Raw genomic sequence first — 23,557 nt, forward strand, 5'->3', positions numbered from 1 at the left:
TCACAGCCAGGCCCTGCCGCTTTGCCCCCCAAAAAAACGAGCCATCCCGCCTAAATCGATCACCACCACATTTACCACGCCCGCCGCCCGCTCGAATCCATTTTCTTTGGCCGATTCTCTTTTACATGTTTCCATCAAGATACGGCCTTTGTTATCCAAAACGACATCATGTCTGAGCCGGAGCAGTGCATTATATGCCTGGATCCCTTACCACGGGCCGCCCTCGAGACGGACGCTCAAGCCGCCGTCAGTGTAGCTGATGCTGTTGCTGATGCTGCTGCCACTGACGGTGCTGTCGCTGGCGGCGAACCCGCTCCCGAACCCGCTCCCATGGCTGCCGCTACCGCTCTCTACGCTACAGCTCCCAGCTCCCTCGACGATGATTCCAGCTATCTCAACATTGTCGCCGCCCTTGACGGATGCAATCATATTATTCACGATGCTTGCATTCGCTCCTGGGCTCAAAAGACAAACACCTGTCCCATCTGCCGTAATCCCTTCCACTCGGTCCGCGTTTACAACGGAGTCGATGGTAAGTTTAGCTCACCCGCCTTCGTGCATGCCTGTCTGCACACGCTGACTGGTGTCACTATGCAGGAACACCCATCTCGAAATACGAAGTCCAAGACAAGAAGCAGATCGCCGAATTCGACGTGACCCAGTGGTTGGGCGATAATCCCGAAGAGGAGGAGGAGGAACAGGGCAATCCGTGCCCTATCTGCAACTCGGCAGAGCGGGAAGATATCCTCCTCCTTTGCGACAGTTGCGATGCCGCCTATCACACCCACTGCATTGGTCTCGAGGCAATCCCCGACGGCGCATGGTACTGTATGGAATGTGCCCATCTTTTCCAGCTCGAGGATGAGCCAGAGCTTGCCGAGGAGACTGATCGGTCCCCTCGTCTCACATCTGTCCGACGCCCAAATCCACGAAATGTGCGCGGATACCGAGTTCGAACTAGAGAACGTATGCGAAGGGCCCGCCGTCAAGCTCGAAATGCTGAGTGGCAGGGCGCCTGGGGCCAGTTTTCGGGTCGCTTCTACGAGATGAGCGACTTGGACCTCGACAACCACGATGATGAGGATGAGGAGCTTGAGCAATATCGGCGGTTCCAAGAGAGCGGTCGGCGCGAGCTCGAGAGATGGCAACAGCGAATGGACATAGCCCGCCGGCTGGGCGCTCGCGACGTCTTTGTGAACAATATCCCCCCCGCCATAAGCGAGCGCCTTCAGCCCGCGCCCGCGCCTGAGCCCGTGCGAGAAACAGCCGAGGAGAGACAAGCATGGGGCGCTCTCGCGCGTGCCCGCGAGGTTGAAGAGTCCAGTACCAACTCTCGCAAGCGCAAGGTGCGATCAGTCACGGCATCCCCTCGGGAACCCGTCCAGGAGCCAGAACGCAAGCTCAAGCGACCTCGAACTCGGCGACTTCCGACCCAGAATGGCGAGGGCTCGAGCTCTGTATCATCCCCAGCGCCCGGCCCCTCGGCCGGACGAGTCACGAATGGATCGTCGACCAGAAATGGTGTGGTCAACATTGGTGGTATAGACCCTCCCCTCGTCTCGTCGCTTCTGAAGGAACTCGAGCCGAGCAACATGTCGGACGATGAGACGTCGGGCACGATGAATGGATGGCGACATCCACCAGATGCTTCGTCGCCAGCCCTATCGCCAGCGCTTTCTCCCTCGTCATCCGCTTATGGCAGCCCCCGAGCTCTCTCCACCACTCCTCCTCCCCTGCTCAGTCTGGCGGGTCGACCAACCTCACCAACCCTTTCACTTAGCACCACTATCCAGCCTCACTACCCACCAGCAAACTATTCACCTACCCGCGCCAACAAGACTAAGAACATTGAACATGGCGTGCAGGAAGCGCGGTCAAGAAGACCACAAGAGGCACAACCAAGCAGGCCACAGGAGACACAGTCAACTAGACCGCCCGAGGGTCGGCCGTTGGAGCTCCGCCAACCCCGGCCACGCCGGGCACACCAGGTACCCGCGCAACCACCAAAAGACCAATCTCCAACAAGGCCCAACGCGGCGTCCGATATCACTCATGAAGACAAAATCAGGATCAATGAGATCGTCAAGGGCGCATTGCGACCGCACTGGCGGTCTCAGAAGTTGACGACAGAGCAGTATTCAACCATCAACAGGGACATCTCGAGAAAGCTTTATGACGAAGTCAAGGGCGCAGCTTCGCTGAATGACGATGCCCGCCGGCAATGGGAAAAGAGAGCGACCAAAGAGGTGGCTCAAGCAGTTGCAGAACTGTCTGCTTAACGACAGAAAGCGGGAACTGAGTTTAGCGGGCGTTCAGGTATCATGGGGCGGTCCATGTGGTTTGATACCCAGCATTATTTGAAGAGGAGCATCATTCTTTGAATTTCGAATAGCGTGCGTGGTGCGGCGAAGGAGTTGGGTTGGGTTGGGTTACGATCGTGGGTCTTGTCTTGTTTGTATCTTGTGTGTCTGGGCCATTATTATCTTGGCTCCATGTGTATTCAGTTATGTGTCTGTATATCATTTTCGGCAGGCATTTGAGCCTAGGGTTTAGGAAATCAAAGCCGCATCTTTGAACCGCAATTCGAAGTTCAGACGAATCGCAGTGTTATGTGCAATGTTGACAGAGAACCTGAGATTCACAGTTTAGCCTCGCGTCTGCCCAACAGATAACCGGTTACCAGCAAAAGGGCACGACAGCTGCCCAGGTGTTGATACTCTGCTTGGCTCAGAGAGCGAGGTTGGACTGAGAGGAAATTGTATCACGATGAAGAGGCGAATGACAGCGAGAACGCTCGGCTTAATCTCTCCCTCCACGATAGCTGCGTGGTGGGTTGAGCGAAATGCAAGCACATGACGGACAATAAACCAGACTTGGCGCGGATGAGATGTCAGCAGTATCTATCTAACAGAACCCGGTGGGAAAATGATAAGAAAAAGCTTCTTGCAGGTCCCGCTAGCGAAAAAGACTGCGGAATTCACTCTCGGCACACGTAAATGATCAGGACGTTCTGGAGGTGGAAACAGGTCTTGACGATAAGGAAATGGTGCCTTGAAAGAGAAAAAGAAGAAAGAAAAAAGGAAAAGAGAATTGGAAATTTGCTGTGGGTTATGGTAGAGTAGTTGATGCCTGAGGCACAAGTGGGCTCTGAGGGGTCTTAGGTAAGCCTTCTAAGAGTTCAGAACCTCGAGGCACGGTCACCAATTGGACAGAGGTACGTACCTCGAGCCGGAGAAGGAAAAAGTTCTAGAGGCGCGAGAGCATCGTGGGAACATCACCAACGTCGGTCCCCAAATCGCACCCATATTACCCCCTCCTCCACCGAGGGTAGACGGCTATAATGACAGCATCAAGTCGAGGTGGACGGGCCCTTCGGGCTGCGCTATCCAGTGAGTCCATCTGCCCTCCCGCCGGGCCTCAATTGAACGCTGGGGGACCTGGAGCGGGCTTTCAACCTCAAGAGCTCTTGTATAAACTAACCAGCGGGGATTGTCTTTAGCTTCTCCCAATATCTGCGTCCGATGCGCTTCTTCTTCCTCCTCCGCCTTCCCTAAACTCTCGGCCCGCCTCTACTCCTCTGCCGTCGATGTCACAGCCGCCACCACCACAGACTCTGCCCCTCCAGCGGCGTCCCGCCCTCCTCCTCCACCCTACGATGTCCGGTCCGGCATGATCCTCACCCGGCCGCCGCTGGTGACGCGGAAACTGCACCCGTTCGAGAACTCCTTCTTCTTCTACCAGAAGCGCCTCGAGGAGCGGCTCAACACGCCCTTCATCACGAGCATCTACTTCAAGCCCGACACGGCCCGCCGGCTGGACTGGAACGTCAAGGTCCAGGAGCGCCAGGGTACCGTTGCCAAGGAGCTCGGTGTGTACAATGGCAAGAGCTCCAAGGCTTGGGACGACGAGCTCCGTGTCGGCGACAAGCTGAGCGACCAGGAGAGCATCGTCAAGGCCCTGCTCAAGGACGCAGAGGCCCGTGTCAGTGATGATGCCGAGCTCATCGCCCCGGATGATGTTGTGCCTGTCGAGCCGCCCGTCGACCGTGTCACAGAGGCCGACCGCAAGGGCGATGTGAAGCGACTGGATCGTCAGCTCGACCGGACGCTGTATCTGGTTGTCAAGGGCAAGGATGGCTGGGGCTTCCCCGCGGATGTGATTCCCAAGGACGAGAACCTACACGAGGTAAGCATTCCCCCTTCTTTCAGCACGAAAAGATACTTACAAACTGCTCCAGTCCGCTAAGCGTGTCCTTGACCAGGCCGCTGGTGTCAACATGAACACATGGGTCGTCGGCCGCGTGCCCGTCGCCCACGTCGTGACAAAGCCCACGCTCAAGGCCGACGGCAGCGTCGAGAAGAAGGGCCAAAAGACCTTCTTCCTCAAGGGCCGGATAATGGCCGGCCAGGCGGACCTCGAGGGCAACCCCTTTGGCTACACCGACTTCAAGTGGCTGACCCGCGAGGAGCTCGAGGCCGAGCTGTCGCCAGAGTACTTCAAGGGCGTTCGCAACATGATGGCCGACAGGTAGACTAGATGGGCCAGGCAGTGAGGGTGCTGCGTGTAAATTATCATGTATACTTGCTGTACAGAAGCAATTGACAAGTCAATATCATCTCGTGGGCATCTGCGTAAAGTCGGCGTCATAGCAGGGCAGGCTGAGATGACTCAAGCCTCATTAACAAGACATGAACTCAGGGGCAGGATGGGAAACGCCTCACAGAAATTCGAGGCAGACTAGATCATCTGTTGTTACATGATATGGTATTCATCGCCTCCAAGGCATCGCAAACCAACATCGTCAGCCTCCCTCTAGCCTAGAGAAAACAACAGCAGGAATTTCAATTCATCATCGCATAAGGAAACCTTTCTCAACTCGCCCAACGCCAAGTCCGCCCTCCAACCGCAGTGCTACTACATGGATGGATAGGTACAGCAAAGACAAAAGCCCATCACGCTCTTCTTCCCGCTCAGTTCGGTCTCGCCTGACCCTCGACAAACTTGAGGGCGTCGTCCGCGGTGACGCAATCGATGGTGCTCGTCTTGTTGACAAACGTCACACCATAGCACTTGTCTGCAACGTGGACAATCTCGGGTCGGAAGGTGGTACAGATGAACTGCGTACCAATCTCGTTGGAGATGGAGTCGAGAAGTGCTGCAACGGCCGTACGATACTGGGCGTCCAGGTTGGCGTCCACCTCGTCGAAGATGACCATGGGACTGCTCTCGGTTGCCTGAAGGGCAAAGATGAGGCAGAGAGCACACAAACCTGATCTTGTTAGAAAGGGTACCACTCAACAGGGGATGAAGTAGACTCACTCTTCTGGCCACCACTCAGCTGCTGGATCTTCTGCTGCTCGTCCAGATGCTTCGAGTTGAACGAGACGCTGATTCCTACACCAATGTAGTTCTCGACGGCACCCCGTGTCTCTCCCTCCGAGTCATCGGCCGGCTCCTGGCGACGATCTGTCCGTCGCTGGATAAGCAGACGACCATGACCAGCAGGCACCAGCTTGCCAAAGATGGTCGAGAACTCTTTCGAGACCTGCTTGAAGGTACGCTCAATGGCCTCATCCTTTCGACGGTCAAGGTGCTCAACGAGTTCTTCAATAGACGTTTGGGAAGCGTCCAGCTCCTTTCGTCTCTTCATCAGCTGATCTTGCTGGGTGGTGAAGCTGTTGTATTGCTCAAAGGCCTTCTTGTTGACGTGCTTGTACTTCTTGAGCGCTTCGTTTACTCTCCTGAGCTTCGACGTGATCTAGAGCAGGTCAGTTCAGGTTGTTCACACTCTATACCCATAATACTCACTGTCTTCTCCTCCATGTTTTCGTATTTATCAAATGCTTCCTCAGGGAGCACACCAAGGTCCCGGATGGTCTTGGCGAGTTCGGCAGCCCGCGCCGTCCAGAGAGCCTTCTGACGTAGACTCTTGTCCATTCTCTTTTTATGCTTCTCGATCTTCTCCGAGATTTCTTGCTGCCTCTGCTCTCGCTGCGCCTTCTCGACGGCCATCTGGTCAAGACGGTTCTGTATGTCATCCATCTTGGCCTGTGTCTCTTGAAGGCTGGTCTCAACAGCTTTCAGTGCCTTCTGAGCCTTCTTGAGCTCCCTCTGGGCCTCCTTCAGGCCGCCTGACGATAATCCAGATGCTGAATTCTCAAAGGCTTGACTGTTGAGCTGGTCGAGCTTCAACTGCAGGTTCTGGCGTAGGTCTCCCTCGAGGAGCTGCTTCCGTGTTTCCAGGCTACGGCGAGCATTGCTGGCCTCGTTCCATTGCTTCTGGAGTTCCTGAACACGGTCGCTGAGTTCCTCCAACTGGCGTTCCTCGGCCGCTGTCAAGCTCTTCTTGAAGTCGGTCTGAAGTTCAGCCTCGTGGCCTGCAACATCCTCCAGGAAAACATTCATGTTCTTCTCGACACCCTCCCGACGCTTGATGGCAGCTTCAAGGTGGTTTCGTTCGTTCTCTAGATGCACCGACTTGTTCCTCAGCTCATGGCTCAATGGCCCAAAGCTGTCATCGACCTGCCGCAGCTTCTGCTCCAGCTTTTGAAGTTCCGACATGGCAGCCGTGATCTCTTGGTCTTTGAGCTCCACCTGTCGGCGGATATTGCGAGACTCGGCAATCTTCTGCTCGTAGTTGTCCCGCCATTTATTTACAGACTGGACTGCTTGCAGCCGCGACTTTCGTGGGTCGATATATCCACCAGTCATGGCACCTCTCTTGTTTGTGGTGTCACCTTCGGCAGTGATACCATCAACGCCATGGCTTCTGGCATACTGGCCGGCAACCGTCAGGTTCGGGCAAACAACTACCTTGCCAAACACCTGCTGGAAAGCCTTCTCGTACTCGGGGTTGTACGTGATCTTGGACAAGAGCGGCACAGCGTCGTTGGATCTTGGTAGATTGATTTGCCGTGGTCGCAGTTGAGCAAGAGGCATGAAGGTTACTCTGCCTCCTCGTTGTCTGAAGAGAGCATCTGCAAGCTGAGTGGCGGTGTCTGCATTATCCACAACATAGTGAAAGAGACTGGCACCAGCAATTTGTTCCACAGGAAGTCTATAGGCGTCGCTGACTTCGAGGAGCTCTGCCAACGTTCCGTATGCTCCGGGAATGTCGTTCTCTTGCTTCAGCCGTCGGATAGTTGCCAGACCACGCGCAGTAGCTCCGTCCATGGTATTCGACAGCTCACGCTCCGATGACTCCTTCTCTTGCCGAGCATCACCAATGAGCTTGTTGAGTTTGTCGTCCTCTCGTCTAACAAGCTTCCTTTCATCATTCAGTTTTTCGAGAAGGTCGTGTGCCTTGGTTGCCTCGTCTGCGATGGCTTGTCTTTCACTGTTGAAATTGGCCAGGCGAGTTCGAAGATCAGCAACCTCTTGCTCGGTCTGGGAGATGGACTGCTGAACCCTCTCAACCTCCTCGTCCGCGTCGATCTTGTTAGCCTTTTGGGTGCTAATAGTGCGATTCAACTCCTCGATCTCTTGCCTTAGCCAGGCATCACGCTCGCTCTTGTTTCTGAATCGAGAGCCTCGACTTTGCTTGGCAAAAAGGCGGTTTCTCGTAGCCTCCACATGATCGAGTTGCCTTCGTATCTCGGCCTCCTCTTCTTTCCGTCTGTTGTACTCAGGGATGATGGTCGCCAACTCTTGCTCCTTGGCGGCTATGTCAGCCTGGACTGATTCCAGTTCTGCGGCATGTTGTGCTCGCGCTTGCTCTTGGGCAGATTGTCCTTCTCTGAGGTTCTTGGTCTTCATTTCTGCCTTGGCCAGCGCCTTTGCGTTGTCGCGCCGATCTTCCTCAAGTTGCCGTCGATCAATCTGCAGCATCTCCATGTCACGCTGGAGTTTATGTACTTCCGCATCGAGTTTCTCAATCGCCTTTTCGCCCTCTGTGAACTCATCTCGTCTTATGTCAGTGTTGTCAAGGCCGTCTTGCCGGGCGTTGTCGAGTTCCTCCAGAGAGTTCTGGATTTTAGTCTGCTCGCTGTAATAGTATGCGTATTCCAAGCATCGCTTCTCTCGGTCCTTGTTCTGATAGGCCTTGAGCTCTTCCTTTTCCTCCTCCAGCTCGTCCAATCGTTCTTTGATGTACTTGAGAAGCTCGTCGATCTTTTCTCGCTTGTTGTTTGTCTCGTGCATGATTTTGAGCGACTCGGCACGACGGGTTTCATACACTTGTGTTCCCGCTACCTCCTTCAGCAGGTTCAGTCTGTCCGACTCCTTCATGTTGGTCAGGGCAGTGACTCGTCCTTGGGGCACGATGTAGTATGGGTTTGATCGCGAGAATCCTGCGGCTTCGAGGAGGTTCATGACGTCCGATTTGGTCACAACCTTGCGGTCGACGGAATATTCGTCCTTTTTGAGACCAATCGTGCGGCGCAGGACGACCTCTTTGTTGCCAGTCGGGAAACGGTCGTCGCTATTGTCAAAGATGATCTCGACGTATGCTGACATGACAGCGGAGCCAGAGCCCTCGTGGAGGAGACCCTGGCGCTCCTCGCGACTCATCTGTGTGTAGGCATCGCTGAGGACGAACCGGATGGCTGCAAAGAAGTTGCTCTTTCCGGAGCCATTGCGACCGACGATGACATTTGTCTTTGACGAGAAGGGTTCAATGACGGTCTGGTCCTTGTAGCTGCGAATACGTCAGTCAGCGGTGAGCGAGAATGGAGACGGGTGCGAGGAGGGGTCGTGTGGGCAGACAACCTACCTCTTGAAGCCCTGGATAATGATCTGCTTGATATACATGATGAGCTGCGCCGGCGCTGTAGCGCAACATGCGAGGGAAACAGGGAGTTGTCTGCGAGTGGATGCGCAATCTCAACTCGGTCTGCGACTTTTGCCTCGTAGATGCGACCTGATGCGATTCGACGCGTCGGCTCAAGCACCGCGATCAAAGTGGTGGGTGTTGGCGCGTCGTTGCGACGGGACGTGGTTTGCTGCCTGAGAAGCTAGGCGCTTAGCGGCTGGTTGACGACAGATGGTCCGTGCATTATAGGAAAGCTTGGTCTCTATCATCCTGTGCTAGGCTGGCAATGGCATGAATGATTGATTGCCTGCCTGCCACCTTGAATACCTAGGCTTGCAAACGGTTTGGACCTGAAAGACCGTTGGGTGCAGTAGGGTTGTATCGTTAGACAATCCCGGGTCTGCCTCGGCATGGCTCGAATGCCTCTTCAGTATTTCCCATACCAGTTGGGCGAGTTGATGAATTCCATGTAGCTCTACGGCATGATTCGCGTGGCATCACAACCCATGCATGCCGAGCTCGCAAATCAGGTACCCTTTGATACATTGGTAGCAGATATCATGGGGTCAATCCTGGCTTGTCTCACTGCCGAGACTTTGCCTGCCTTTACCTCGTATGCGTGATTGATGTCGGTCGCCTTTTATGAGGCGTTGGCTCGGAACATGGGGATGTCCGACCGCTGTTGGTTATCGCCGTTGATTTGGTCGGCCCACCCCATATGTCTCGCCTGGTAACGCCCCTGTAGTTGAGAGGCATCGTTCGCGCCATGTGACACAGTTATAAGGTTGCCGGAGTCAGGCAATCCATTGTCGCCATGCAGGGCGTCACCGTGCAGTATTGGCCATTATGTTTCCTCTGGTCTGCCGAAGGCATCTACATGCATAATACTGCCTGGCTAGGCAGCACGGGCACGGTCTGGATAAGCGCTGCATGAGGCCTGTGACGAGGCTGCAAGCATTGCGCTATGCCTGCACCAGGCCTGGTGGACTTGTATGTGGGCTTGATGGTTGACGCACGATCTGTCTGTTGGTCATCCTCCCATCATCGACAAAGTTGTCAACATCGAGGCTGAGGGTAGGCTTTCGCAACCCAGCACAATGACGCCGAGAACATCGTCTTGTGCGCCTCCCGCGTGCCACATGGCTTTAATGATCAAATTCAGACGTCGGGTCGGGAATTTCAAGGGAGAAGACATGATTCAACCTGACGGTGTAGGGTAACTGACTCGACTGCCGAGTTGCGCTAGACAGTGGCCGCTCTGTCAGAGAATCCCCTTGACGACCCGAACCCGTCAGCAACGATCGCCCTGAGGCTGGTGCTGGGCGCCTGGGAGACTTTACTCAGCGCGGCTGGACCACACTTTAAGTGGACCCCCGCACTTGTGCCGTCAAGGCCCAGTCGAGTCAAGCCCCAAAAGGACAAGCCTATTGGAGAGGACCAAGGGAATCAGCAGAAAAAAAAAAAAAAAAAAAAAAAAAAAGGCAGGGGCCGCGAAATGACGCTAACAGGCAAGAGGGAAATTAAGCGAGCGCAGTCCGAGAAACCGTTGGCCGTGCTTCCCAAAGCCGCGCCGCGTGTATAAAAATACAAGCACTCACTTATAGAAGACCCGGCCTGCCCTCCACCCCGATTTTCCCGGAACCACAGCACAGCAGGAGCGAGCAGCACCGCCCAGCTTGCGCAAGCGGCAGAGCAACCAAGCAGGAAGCACCCACGCCTGTCCAGGAAAGAGCCAGCTTCCGCAACCACGAACGAATCAACTTGCATTGGTATTTGCGCCCACTTTTTTTTTTTTTATACTCTTGTCGGTTGACAGTCATTTGCTCCCCTGTCATTTTACTTCACAAAGCGACGTTTGCTTGATTCCATATCCATTCCCATTGCCGCAATCCCCCCCGTCTTTCCTAGTCAACCCCATCGCAAACAACTCCCTACCCAGACCCAGCCTTCTTCCGAACATCCCGCAACCCGGCCAACCAGCGGGGATTAAAAGCGCTGACGACCATCGCCATCGATCGGTTACGTCTCATTGCAGCGTTTCGCTTTGCATCGCTCGCAACGCAACATCCACCCAACCTTAACTGCCGATGCTGCATGCGCGCCAGACAGGGGAACTTACTCGTTTAAGTTGGACTCAGCCCGGGACACTCGGTCAGCAACAACTCTGCAGTTGACAGCTTTCCTGAGCAACTGTGCATTTTGGCTGTACCCATCCCCGAAGGCTTGACGCCCTCTGTCCTGCTCTGCATCATCAACTGGTTGGTAGGTGATATGCAGACCTTCTCCTCTTCCTACCATCTCATCCGCCCTTTCCTGTCCGATGATCTCTTGATCCCGTCTGCCCCCACTCCCCGATCTTGTTGCGTCATGAGTGATTCGTCGTCCTCTGTCCTTCAATCACCCTTGTTGCATGCTCGCAACCCATCATTGTCACTGAGTTCCTCCTCATATATATTCCCTTGCAGCGCCAATCGGGAGTGGCGCATGTTTGCCGACTCAGATTCCGCTCATCTCAATTCCTTCGTTGTTGTCTCCCGGATGTCTGCATTTCCTTCCCGGCGACCCACACCCTTCCGTCGCGTCGCGCTACACAATCCCGCGATGCTGGATACGAGATCGCTGCCACCTTTTTTACACCCATTGTGATGCTTGGAACTTTTTTGCGAGTCGACTGGATTTGGACTGACCACTGGACTGTAGTGATCGAAATGTCATGATACACGCTTTACACTTAATACCCCCAACTAATACACACCATGGCATCAAGGTAAGTCCTTTATCCGTTCACATAACTATCGAGACCTTGCTAACTTTGTATGCAGACTCGACAGATTGGTCACGTGAGTAAACACCTCTCCCCTGCTTCCAGACTGCAGGCATCGACATGGCTTCCCGTTGAAGATATATGCGGAAACCCGCTTGTCCCCTGTCCGGGCCTGAAGGTGGAATATGGAGCTGACTTTTGAATAGTATCCTCGAAACGGGGAGTACGAGACTAATCCGCGACACTGCTGTCAACCAGCTTGCTGACTGGCAGAAGCAACATCCTGATGAGTTGTTCAATCTTCTTTCCCGTGTTGTCCCCTACTTGAGACATAAGGAATGGGAGACGCGAAGGACTGCAGCTGCGGCCATCGGCAAGATTGTAGAAAATGCGCCTGTCTACGACCCAAACTCCGAAGATGCACCCACTGAGCCCAAGAAGGAGGAACCCGCTGCCGAGAATGGCCACATCAAGAAGGAGGAGGAAGACAAGGAGCTCGACATCTCAGGCGACGAGGTATTCCGGCTAGAGTCACTCAACGTTGACATGATTCTCAAGTACGGAAGGGAGCTGCTACGGGGTGGCGGCATCGAGTATGGACTTGCGGCCCTCGAACCACAAGCACGCCTAACCCACCAGAAAAAGACATTGAACGGGCGCCTTGGCCTCTTGGGAAGGAAGTATGAGGACGAAGAGATCGCCTACACTGGCGGTGACAACCTGGCGGCCCCCATGACCCCGATGGATGCTACGAACGGCCACAGTCGGCCAGACGGCGCCAGTGGTCAAGGCCAACCCACCGAGGAGTCCCAGCTCAGCTCTCGACAACTCAACGTCCTGAAACGAAAGCGCAAGCGAGAAGCCATGAAGGCATCCCAAGGCAAGGGCGGTTTCGGTGACCTCTCTGTAAGGCGCTCGTTGACATCGGGCTCGGAACATTTTGGAGAAGATTCCCCAATGCCGGATAATGACTCGAAAAAGAACGGCAAAATGAATGACTACTTCAACCTCGAGCGACCGGCGGACGTCGACGAAGACACCAAGGTAGTCAGCGAGTTCAAGGGTCCCGTCATTCCCATCAAGTCAGAGCTCGAGGCCGAGGACAACATGGAGGGCGCTGAGTGGCCCTACGAGCGACTGTGCGACTTTCTCAAGGTTGATTTATTTGATCCGTCTTGGGAAACTCGTCATGGAGCTGCGATGGGCCTACGTGAAGTTATCCGTGTACACGGCGGTGGTGCTGGCAGAGTACGTTCCAAGTCTAGGGAGCAGAATGATGCTCTCAACCGCAAGTGGCTTGATGACTTGGCCTGCCGCTTATGCTGCGTACTTATGCTTGACCGCTTTACGGATTACAGTTCTGACACGTCTGTTGCTCCTATTAGAGAGACAATAGGACAGTCGCTTGGATCTGCCCTTAAACACCTCTCCTCACAATCCGTCTATTCCACCTTCAAGATCTTGTACAAGATGGTGATGCAAGACGACCTTGGCCTCGAGCGGCCGGTGTGGTCTGTGTGCCACGGCGGTATGATTGGCTTGAGATATGTCGTTGCAGTCAGGAAGGATCTTCTCCTCCAGGACAGCGACATGATAGATGGGATCATCAGGACTGTGATGAAGGGGCTAGGAGACATGGATGACGATGTCAGGTCTGTCAGCGCTGCTACCCTGATCCCCATGGCCAAGGAGTTTGTCACATTGCGACCCGGACAGCTCGATGGCCTTGTCAATATCATCTGGGAAAGTCTGTCGAATCTCGGAGACGACCTCAGTGCAAGCACTGGTCGTATCATGGACCTTCTCGCCACCCTCTGCAGCTTCCCCGAGGTGTTGGACGCTATGAAGACTTCAGCCGCCCAAGACGAAGAGCGGTCCTTCACTCTACTCGTCCCACGCCTCTACCCATTCCTGCGCCATACCATCACTTCGGTGCGTGTGGCTGTCTTGAAAGCTCTGTCAACATTTGCCAAGCTCGATGCAGAGACATCACAGGGCTGGCTCAACGGGAGAATTCTTCGGCTCATCTTCCAAAATATTCTTGTCGAAAGGGACAAGGAGGCCCTCAATATGTCACTGGAGCTATGGATGGCTCTCGTCCAAAGCCTGGCCAAGAATCCTGCTGTCCTTGCTGATGAGTTTGCTGCTCATATCGACCCCATGATGCAGCTGACACTTCATCCCATTGGTGTCTCGAGGAACCCGATACCGATGAATGCCACACTCTTCCAGAAGCCGTCTGGTGGCACGTACTCTATGCCTGGTGTTGTTCAGCACACGCCTCGAAAGCCCTCATCACCCGACGGGTCCGATCGAGCGCCCAAACGCCGACGCAAATCGACCAAGGTTGATGAAGTTCCCACAACGAGCCTCACTCACGACGTTGATGGCCATATGATGCAAGGCGATGTTGATCTCGTCGGTGTAGACGTTCTTATTCGGTCGCGCGTATCAGCTGCGAAGGCCATGGGTCTCATCATGTCGCTTGTTCCAGTTGCCAACTTGGATGACTACGACGCACTCCTCATTCCCGGACTTGGATCGGCATTTTCTTCGAGCCAACTCACAGCATGCGTCATTATCGACGAGTATGCCAAGAACTGTCAGACCGCCGGCGACTCGCGATACCTCGAGAACCTCCAGCGCATCCTTGATTCAGAACGGCCAGCGGCATACAGAGACTTGGTCAACTTCATTCAACGCGTCAGGACACAGTGCCAGCAGTTGATCCATCTCTTCCGAGATCACGGCAAGGTCTCTCACAGCAAACTCCCGACTCTGCCTGTCGTGGTGCAGGGAGAAGCCGAAGCCGGTCCTAATGCCTTCTCCATCGCAACTGCTGAGAAATGCGTAAGCGATGATTACGAGAAACTGAAGAAGGCTATGCCTCCAGGCCAACGTCTTATTGCGAGCCAGCAGCTTTCTGATGCTCGTGACGTGACGGTTGCGGCAATTGAGGAGGCCAAGGCCATCAAGACGGCTCGTGACGTTCGGATCAAGGCCGCAGCAGCATGCGCGATGGTTGCTATGAAGGTGCTCCCGAAGAAGCCCAGTCCCTTGATCAAGGGCATCATGGACTCCGTCAAGACGGAGGACAACCAGCAACTCCAGACTCGCTCAGCCGACACCATCGCTCGACTTGTCCAGCTGTTCACTGAAAAGGGCCGAAAGGGGCCAGCTGACAAGGTAGTGTCCAACCTGGTCAAGTTCTCCTGTGTCGAAGTCGCAGAGACTCCTGAATTCCCCGTACACGCCGCTAAGACCGATTGCGTGTTGTCGATGCAAAAGGAGGAAGATCGCGTTGACCATGCAGATGCAGCTAAATGGGCCCGAGAAGCCAAGGCTGCTCGTATCACGAGGCGTGGTGCGAAGGAGGCCCTTGAGATTCTGTCGAGAACTTACGGGGCCAAGCTGCTCGAAATTGTGCCCAGTCTCCGAACCTTCATGGAGGAGCCCCTTGTCAGGGCTTTCTCTGATGCTCTCCCTGCTGAAGCCAAGGATCCTGAGCAGACGTTCGGACAGGAAATCGTGGACGCTATGTCTGTCATCAGGACTATGACGCCAACTTTGGACAAGACATTGCACCCCTTCGTTATGGAATTGATGCCCCTGGTCATCAAGGCCCTCCACTCCGAGCTCTCCGTCTTCCGCTACATGGCCGCCAAGTGCATGGCTACTATCTGCAGTGTCATTACGGTTGAGGGTATGACGGCACTTGTCGAGAAGGTTCTCCCGTCTATCAACAACCCTCTCGATCTCAACTTCCGTCAAGGCGCGATCGAGGCCATTTACCACCTGATCGCTGTGATGGGCGATGCGATCCTGCCTTATGTCATCTTCCTCATCGTGCCAGTCCTGGGACGAATGAGTGATTCCGACAACGAGATCCGTTTGATCGCTACAACGTCGTTCGCTACGCTGGTAAAGCTTGTTCCCCTGGAAGCTGGCATTCCCGATCCTCCTGGCTTGTCCGAGGAACTGCTCAAGGGCAGAGATCGTGAGAGGACCTTTATCGCTCAGCTTCTTGATCCAAAGAAGGTGGAGCCGTTCCAGATTCCCGTTGCCATCAAGGCGGAGTTACGATCGTACCAGCAAGAAGGTGTGAATTGGCTCAACTTCCTCAACAAATACCATCTCCACGGTATTCTCTGCGATGACATGGGTCTCGGAAAGACTCTCCAGACTATTTGTATCGTCGCCAGTGACCATCATCAACGTGCCGAGGAGTTTGCCAAGACCAAGGCCCCGGATGTACGAAGGTTGCCTTCTCTCATCGTCTGCCCGCCTACGCTGTCAGGACATTGGCAACAAGAGATCAAGACGTATGCACCGTTCTTGAGCGTGACCGCATATGTCGGCCCACCAGCGGAGAGAAAGGCTATGAAGGATAGACTGGGCGAGACGGACATTGTGGTCACATCGTACGACGTCTGTCGCAACGACTCGGACATTCTTGATAAGCATAGCTGGAACTATGTCGTTCTTGACGAAGGCCATCTCATCAAGAACCCCAAGGCCAAGATCACTCAAGCGGTCAAGAGGCTGGCCAGTAACCACCGTCTCATCCTTACTGGCACACCCATTCAGAACAACGTCCTGGAGCTGTGGTCTCTGTTTGACTTCTTGATGCCGGGCTTCTTGGGTGCTGAGAAGGTCTTCCTGGATCGGTTCGCAAAGCCGATCGCAGCAAGTCGATTTAGCAAGGCTTCGTCCAAGGAGCAAGAGGCGGGAGCTCTCGCAATCGAGGCACTTCACAAGCAGGTGCTTCCATTCCTGCTGCGTCGTCTCAAGGAAGAAGTGTTGAACGACCTCCCACCCAAGATCTTGCAGAACTACTACTGCGACCTGAGCGACCTGCAGAAGAAGCTCTTTGAGGACTTTACCAGGAAGCAGGGCAAGAAGATCCAGGCAGAGGCTGGTCGGGAGGACAAGGAAGCGAAGCAGCATATCTTCCAGGCGCTACAGTACATGCGCAAGTTGTGCAACTCCCCTGCCATGGTCATGAAGCCAGGAACCGCCTTCTACGATGACACGCAAAGAATCCTGAATAAGAAGGGCACATCGATCGAAGATACCCAGCATGCACCCAAGTTGACTGCCTTGAGAGACCTTTTGGTAGACTGCGGCATTGGTGTCGAGGGTAATGAATCCAATGACCCTCTGTATCAACCCATCAAACCCCATCGAGCACTCATCTTCTGTCAGATGAAGGAGATGCTTGACATGGTGCAGAACAAGGTCTTGAAGGAGCTGCTTCCTTCAGTGTCACACCTGCGACTCGATGGCTCAGTCGAGGCGAACAAGAGACAGGATATCGTCAACAAGTTCAATAGCGACCCGTCATATGATGTCCTCTTATTGACGACAAGCGTGGGTGGTCTTGGTCTCAACCTGACAGGAGCCGACACTGTCATTTTTGTCGAGCATGATTGGAACCCGCAAAAGGACCTGCAGGCCATGGACCGAGCGCATCGCATCGGTCAGAAGAAGGTGGTTAACGTGTACCGACTTATCACGCGCGGAACCCTTGAGGAGAAGATTCTGAACCTCCAGCGATTCAAGATCGATGTGGCATCGACAGTTGTCAACCAACAGAATGCGGGTCTCTCAACAATGGACACAGACCAGATCCTGGACCTGTTCAATGTGGGCGATGCTGCACCGAACCTCATAGCGGACAAGGAAAAGAACAACATGGAAGGAAGGGAAGAAGACATGGTGGATATCGAAACGGGCGATGTGCGCGCGCCTGGAAAGAAGGCATGGCTGGACGATCTAGGGGAGCTATGGGACAACAAGCAGTACGAGGAGAGCTTCGACTTGGACGACTTTATGAAGACCATGTCGTGAGTGGAGGAAGACAATTGCAGAGGGAAGAGTTACTGAGAAGGGATCTCGGCTCGTTTAGAATATGGTGTTTTGGGACTGCGTCAATACCTCTGTACAATATTAGATCATTTTAGCGAAGGAGTACTCTTGCTTATGAAGATCAGGGTTGATCCCGGAGAATGGAATCCCACATCGCTATACAAGATCTGATTCCCATGAGGCTTTGTGAGTGCTGAGATTATACCGTTTCCAAGTCGATGAGAAGGGGAAATGCACCAATGTCTTACTGATAGTGACCTGTCAAGTATGTGAGGCAATTTTCGACGGCCTTTTCTCAACAATCAAAGCGTAATTGGTTTAGTGGTAAAATTCTCCGTTGCCATTCGAGTAACGTCGGGGAGCCCTGGGTTCGATTCCCAGATTACGCATTCGATTTCATTTTTGCTCATCGTCATGAATTATCTTCTGCTGTTTCTATCATCTTGTGAAATCGTGATGGTGCTGTGATGCTGTTTTGTGGCGTCACGGGGCTGTGGCTGTTGTCGGGTGTGGCTGCCCAATGCTCATGGTGGGGTGCTCCGGGTGACCCCGCCATCATGGTCGAGCTCAGAAGCAACGTCCAGAATCTTCCACTCTGACAAGGCAGAGCACAAGATCGACTCTCTACCTGATTTCAGCTTCACTTTTTGGTGGAAGAAGTCATCAACTAGAGATACGAGATCAAGTTGTAGTATACTCACCTAGTCACCATGCCCGTCGATTACAGCAAATGGGTTAGTACTACCCCGAATGGTCAGCCTCGGTTTATTGACTGTTTGCTAGGACGCGCTGGAGCTCAGCGACGACTCGGACATTGAAGTGCACCCCAACGTCGATAAGCGATCTTTCATCCGGGCGAAGCAGAACCAGATTCATCAAGAGCGGCAGCACCGCAAACTACAGATCGAGACCCTCAAGTACGAGCGCGTCGTCAACGATGGCTTGATCAAGCGCATCTCGGCCCTCCTGGCATCGCTACGAGCCCATGCCTCCGAGGCCGCAACTAGGAACCCGGCCGAGGTTGCTTTCCAGGCGGTTATGGAGTCGGCTGGGAACCCCAAGGACGACAAGCCTCCGTCGCCGCCTGAGGGTGTCCATACACAGGAGAAGGAGCAGCCATCGTACACCAAGATGATGGCCACTCTGCTGGATCAAGTCAACAAGGCTCTTGACGAAAAGAATCCCGAGAACCGATACGAGGCAATGATTGCCGAGATTCAAACGCACGAGGATAAGATTGAGAACCTGCAGAAGGAGTTGGTTGTGAAGCTGGAGCAGCTCCAGGCAGAGGAGAGCCGCAAGATCACGAGCGAGAGCATCCACACTGGGTTTGACAGCTCGTACGTTGCCAAGTCGACACCGGCCGACAAGAAGCAGGAGTCTACACAGGTGGAATTGCTGAACCCCAACTTTTCCGGTGCCGCATCAGGCTCCAGTGCCGGAAAGGAAGAAGTCAAGGTGGACGACGATGCAGACATTGAGGCCTCGGCAGCGGGAAAGAAGTTTGGCTCGATCAAGGCCAACGACTACTCGGCAAGTCTCCAGTTCCTGTCACAGAACCCGCAGATCCTGGTGGAGCGGGAGACGGATGGGCTGCTGGTCTTGGCCTTTGACGCTGCTCTCGAGGGCAAGGATGAGCTTTCGAGACAATACGTGCACCAGGCTCTTCTCCTTCAATACTGCCGAGCTCTGGGCAAGGACGGTGTTGGACTGTTCTTCAAGCGCATCACGACCAAGGGACATCAGGCCCAGGATGTATTCTACAAGGATGTGCAGGACACGTACGTGAAGATCCGGACGAGGTCCAAGGAGATCCTGGCGGAGCGGGCCAAGGAGGGAGAGACGGAGGGCGTCGAGCAGATCCAGCTGCATGCCGTGGAACCTGGTACAGTCATTCAGATCACAGTGCCGGCAGCGGACAGCCAGGACCCCGAGGAGCAGGAGGCGCGCAAGATCTTTGAGAGCTTCAAGCCCGAGATGCGCAAGGCTCTGGAGTCGGGCAAATTGGACGAGGTGAACAAGGTTCTGGGAGAGATGAAGGTTGACGAGGCTGAGGAGCTCGTTGGTCTGTTTGGCGAGGTAAGTCGAGCGAATGATGTTGACTGACATGAGCTAACTTTTGATAGGCCAACATTCTGAGTTTGGAAGAGCAGATAATCGATGCGACGACAGAGGAGGGACAGAAGCAGCTCAAGGATATCGAGGCAGCTGCTGCGTCAGACAAGAAGCAAGAATATGGAGACCCTGAGTAAGTAGCTCTAGGCATATATGATGGTGTGTATGAAGGCGATGGTGAAACGGGGATAAAACAACCAAGGTTGGCATTCAGAGCGGGTTGGTACAGCACAGTAGTGGAGTGTAGTGTAGTGCATTTGGTAAATTGCAATACTATGCGGCCAATTATGATACATATGCCGCTTCAAGAGTGTGCGAACATGTTTCTGAAGGGAGCATTGGTTTACCAGTGGCGAGAATGTGATTTGCCATGGCCTGCCTCATGGTGTGTTGGAGTCGTGATGTTGAGCCGCCCGATCAAGGTGGCATAACGTGGACAGGGGGTTGGATAAAAATAGAAGCGGGCCTAGCGGAGTCGAGGACGAGTTATGCACAGCCTCCATCAACATGTGCCCGGCGTGGCTGGCGGGCGATCATGAAGAGGTTGGATGCATGAGGGTTTGTAGATTATGACGAGATTTACTGTTTATTCAATTTCATATTAGCAGCGTATCTAGTATTTCGGTCTATTTTTCTAATCTCATAGTTAGATTGCAGACAAGGAAAGTGAAATCATGTAAACGAGATCCAATCTCGCCAAGACCAACAAGCGCCGCCCCCAAAAAAGAGACCATCCATCCATCCATCCCGCATCTTTTTCTTTCTACAAAAGCCTTGTTGAAGCTTGGCGGCTGACACCTGCCGTTGATCCCGAGTGAGAAAGAGGCGGTCGATCTTGAAAGTACATGACCTTTTTTTCTGGGTCAGAGAATTTGTCGTCCCACGTTTGTCGTCGATCAATGGTTGCTGACCAGCCAACTGTAGATACATGACGCGCGGCCAGTACGAGATGTTGACAGAAGAAGAAGCATAGCCGTATGCTTGACTAGCTAGTTCTATCGGTGAACTGTTAAACATGGCTACTTCATGACCCGCATCAATACGATGCAGAGTGCTTCTTTTCTTAGCCTGTTTGAAAGCGCAACACCCATCATGACCTTACAAACAAAACCACATGTATCCACCATTTGCTGACGTCTCTCGGGGCGCAGCTAAGCCCCCTTCCCCTGCTGCACATCTTCCAGTCGTAGCCTGACGGTGGAGAAAGCTCAGGCCCTTCAGGGTCTTGACGCCTCTAGACTTGTTACAGAGCCGCCCCCAACCTCCAAAAACTGGAGCCGGGCGACGTCAGCTTTAAAGCACAGACGAGATCCCCTGGATCTTCTTTTTGTTCAATAACTACTGTTCTTTCGTTTCATAATTCGTGCCTTTTCCTCTTCTTGAACATACGAGCAAGGTCATCATCATTGCATCTTGATTTGATCTCTTTTGTTTTTGTGTGTATTGCTACTTCTTTCATCTAACAACACCAAAAACACCACCAGACAGACATATCCACATCTACACCACAACCGCCATCATGCTTCTTCCTTCCTTCAGCTCCGTGGCCGCTGGAGCCCTCGCTGCCGCCTCCGCCGTCTACGCCCTCCCCCAGTCTTCCGGCTCCGGCTCCGGCTCGGGATCTTCATCAAAGGCCTGCAATAACTCTCCCGAACTCTGCAGCCGCAGCTACAACAACATCACCCACATGGGCGCTCACGGCAGCTCCTTTCTCCGAGACTCGAGTACTTCGACCTTTGGCGCCGCCGGCAACCAGAATTACAACGCTACCGATGCCCTCGGCGCTGGCATCCGTCTTCTGCAGGCCCAGGTTCACAAGGAGAACAACACCCTCCGCCTGTGCCATACCACGTGCGAGATTCTTGATGCTGGTCCCCTTGAGGACTGGCTGAGCAACGTCAACGACTGGATCGTCGCCAACCCCAACGAAGTCGTCACCTTCCTCCTCGTCAATTCTGACAAGGCATCACCCTCTGAGATTGGCAAGGCTTTCAACGACTCGGGCATCGCCGAGCTCGCTTACAGACCTTCCGGCGAAGGACCCTCTGGCGACTGGCCGACGCTCGAGGACATGATCAGCGGGAAGCAGCGCGTCGTCGCCTTTGTCACCAACATCGACCCCTCGACCGACTACCCCTTCCTGATGCCCGAGTTCGACTACGTCTTCGAGACGGCCTTTGAGGTGCAGAACCTCGGCGACTTCAACTGCACCCTCGATCGACCCTCCAAGCTCGACAGTGCCACCGCCGCCCTGTCGTCCAACTACCTCAGCCTGGTAAACCACTTCAAGTACCAGAGCTTGGTCGAGGGCAGCGACCTGTTCGTCCCCGACGTCAACAACATTGAGATTGTCAACAGCGACGGCACGACCCAGGACGGAAACCTGGGCAAGCATCTCCAGGAGTGCCGCCAGCAGTGGTCTGCTGCCCCCAACTTTGTTCTCGTCGACTTCTTTGAGGAGGGCCAGGTCCTCGCCGCCGCCGACAAGATGAATGGCATCTCGGGTGCCACTGGCCGTGAGGCTGTCGAGGACAGCGATGACGAGTCCATGGGCAACAGCCCCGATAGGCGGCTGGGCATGGGCGCCCTGACTGCCTTTGTCGCTGCGGCTGTGCTGTTGGTGTAGACGAAACCCTCAGTTTCGGCATATTCCTTTTGTTTGCTTGCGACATACACCCCACAAAACACATACATATCAGGTCCTGTGTGGCCTCATCTCATAAATCAGGTTGGTAAATTGGGCTCAGCGAGGCGTTCAGGTTCAGCAAGCTTTATATTGCATTTGGGAGGATAACACGGAAATTGATATACCTGATGAACCAACTGGATCAGGTTGCATTTAGCATAGACTGGAAAATTGGTCTACATAACTGAGGGGATACAACTCCAACTCTTGCATAGATAGACTGATGAATGAACAAGGCATAGATGCCATGTAGAACTTGGATTCGACTTTGAACGTGATATCTATTGCAATTATCAAATAATGACCAAACTGTGAATGAATATCAGTAACTTTCGGTGCATCGTCATGAAGTTGAGAGGTGATGCTGCTGTTAGTTGGTTGTGACGTCTCCCTCAGCCAATTGGTCACCTCGAGGCCTTGTCCCTACCCACCTTCAAAAACACACTCACTCCATCACATTTCCGATGCGTCCCCGTCTCCTCGTAACCTCCTCCAGGCGGTACATCCAGACGTTCAGTTATAGTACATCTCGAAAGGCCTTTACCATGGACTACGATAGCCTCGCGACCCCCGAGTCGTGCTACGTCGACTTTTGTCTCCTACCCGTGAGTCATCTGATGTAAACCAACTTTACAGCGCTGACAAACTCCCGACAGCTTGGAACGGGAAGCGTCTCGGTGGCCGAGGATATTGCAGAGGTGCAAAAGGTTCTCAAGGCGAGCGGGCTCAAGTACACGCTTCACTCTGCCGGCACCACAGTCGGTGCGTCATTTCTTTTGAGCTGAGGCAAGCTGTGCCGAGATGAGAGATTGAAAGCTGACCGTGACTTTGTAGAGGGTTCCTGGGACGAAGTCATGGCTGCCGTGGGCAAGGCCCATGCTGCTGTGCACAAGCGAGGCGTAGTGAGGATTCAGTCATCCATGAGAGTTGGTAGCCGGTGAGTTTGAGGTTTCCCATTATGCAAGCTCGAGTCGAAGGTTAACGGTTTATCAAAGGACGGACAAGAAGCAGACGGCAGAAGACAAGGTCAAGAGGGTGGAAGACATCCTAGCCGCCAGAGAGTCCAAGTGATGGATGGATGCATGACCCCCTCGCCAATTCATACCGTAGTCATCGAGGGGAACAAGTTTTGTCGAGCCTGTGAGGGAGGCACAGTTTGAATACCTCGATGCTATTCGTAGGAGAATAGAAACTTGGCGTCTAGCCCTGTCAATGGAAAACGAACCCCAAGCCCTTCCTTACAATGCCGTGTGACTTCCAACAATCTTCCCTCCCCGGTCCCCGCTCCGTGCCGGGAAGAGGTCGGCGGGAGGCTCAACTTTGACCGGCACGAGATAACGAAAGGAGAAACGAACCCCATCGTCATATTTCTCTG

The 23,557-nt window shown here is 53.9% G+C and overlaps 7 protein-coding genes across 7 annotated transcripts; 6 read left to right on the forward strand and 1 right to left on the reverse strand.

Moving 5' to 3' along the window:
- Positions 1 to 168: 168 nt before the first annotated feature.
- On the forward strand, positions 169 to 2,279 carry NCS54_00577900 (Hypothetical protein; the record flags this gene model as incomplete). Its single annotated transcript, XM_053151266.1, has 2 exons — positions 169 to 532; positions 598 to 2,279. 2 exons carry the CDS (start codon positions 169 to 171, stop codon positions 2,277 to 2,279), a joined length of 2,046 nt encoding a protein of 681 aa, XP_053007241.1.
- Positions 2,280 to 3,340: 1,061 nt separating this feature from the next.
- On the forward strand, positions 3,341 to 4,531 carry NCS54_00578000 (MRP-L46 domain-containing protein; the record flags this gene model as incomplete). Its single annotated transcript, XM_053151267.1, has 3 exons — positions 3,341 to 3,389; positions 3,500 to 4,185; positions 4,238 to 4,531. The coding sequence occupies 3 exons, from the start codon at positions 3,341 to 3,343 to the stop codon at positions 4,529 to 4,531; spliced, it is 1,029 nt and encodes a 342-aa protein (XP_053007242.1).
- Positions 4,532 to 4,970: 439 nt separating this feature from the next.
- NCS54_00578100 (Structural maintenance of chromosomes protein) lies at positions 4,971 to 8,748 on the reverse strand (the record flags this gene model as incomplete). The annotated part of the gene is made up of 4 exons (XM_053151268.1): positions 4,971 to 5,269; positions 5,320 to 5,758; positions 5,809 to 8,635; positions 8,711 to 8,748. 4 exons carry the CDS (start codon positions 8,746 to 8,748, stop codon positions 4,971 to 4,973), a joined length of 3,603 nt encoding a protein of 1,200 aa, XP_053007243.1.
- Positions 8,749 to 11,505: 2,757 nt separating this feature from the next.
- Positions 11,506 to 17,552, forward strand: NCS54_00578200 (Hypothetical protein; the record flags this gene model as incomplete). The annotated part of the gene is made up of 4 exons (XM_053151269.1): positions 11,506 to 11,516; positions 11,572 to 11,589; positions 11,720 to 17,359; positions 17,507 to 17,552. The coding sequence occupies 4 exons, from the start codon at positions 11,506 to 11,508 to the stop codon at positions 17,550 to 17,552; spliced, it is 5,715 nt and encodes a 1,904-aa protein (XP_053007244.1).
- A 539-nt stretch (positions 17,553 to 18,091) lies between these two features.
- NCS54_00578300 (Hsp90 chaperone protein kinase-targeting subunit) lies at positions 18,092 to 19,633 on the forward strand (the record flags this gene model as incomplete). The annotated part of the gene is made up of 3 exons (XM_053151270.1): positions 18,092 to 18,115; positions 18,165 to 19,460; positions 19,508 to 19,633. 3 exons carry the CDS (start codon positions 18,092 to 18,094, stop codon positions 19,631 to 19,633), a joined length of 1,446 nt encoding a protein of 481 aa, XP_053007245.1.
- A 1,382-nt stretch (positions 19,634 to 21,015) lies between these two features.
- On the forward strand, positions 21,016 to 22,122 carry NCS54_00578400 (Hypothetical protein; the record flags this gene model as incomplete). Its single annotated transcript, XM_053151271.1, has 1 exon — positions 21,016 to 22,122. One exon carries the CDS (start codon positions 21,016 to 21,018, stop codon positions 22,120 to 22,122), a length of 1,107 nt encoding a protein of 368 aa, XP_053007246.1.
- A 518-nt stretch (positions 22,123 to 22,640) lies between these two features.
- On the forward strand, positions 22,641 to 23,253 carry NCS54_00578500 (Hypothetical protein; the record flags this gene model as incomplete). Its single annotated transcript, XM_053151272.1, has 4 exons — positions 22,641 to 22,787; positions 22,839 to 22,944; positions 23,017 to 23,119; positions 23,178 to 23,253. Exons 1-4 carry the CDS (start codon positions 22,647 to 22,649, stop codon positions 23,251 to 23,253), a joined length of 426 nt encoding a protein of 141 aa, XP_053007247.1. The 5' UTR covers positions 22,641 to 22,646.
- Between the last annotated feature and the right edge of the window lie 304 nt (positions 23,254 to 23,557).

The sequence above is a fragment of the Fusarium falciforme genome, chromosome 4 (assembly GCF_026873545.1).
Source record: "Fusarium falciforme chromosome 4, complete sequence".
Taxonomy (NCBI): Eukaryota; Fungi; Ascomycota; class Sordariomycetes; order Hypocreales; family Nectriaceae; genus Fusarium; species Fusarium falciforme.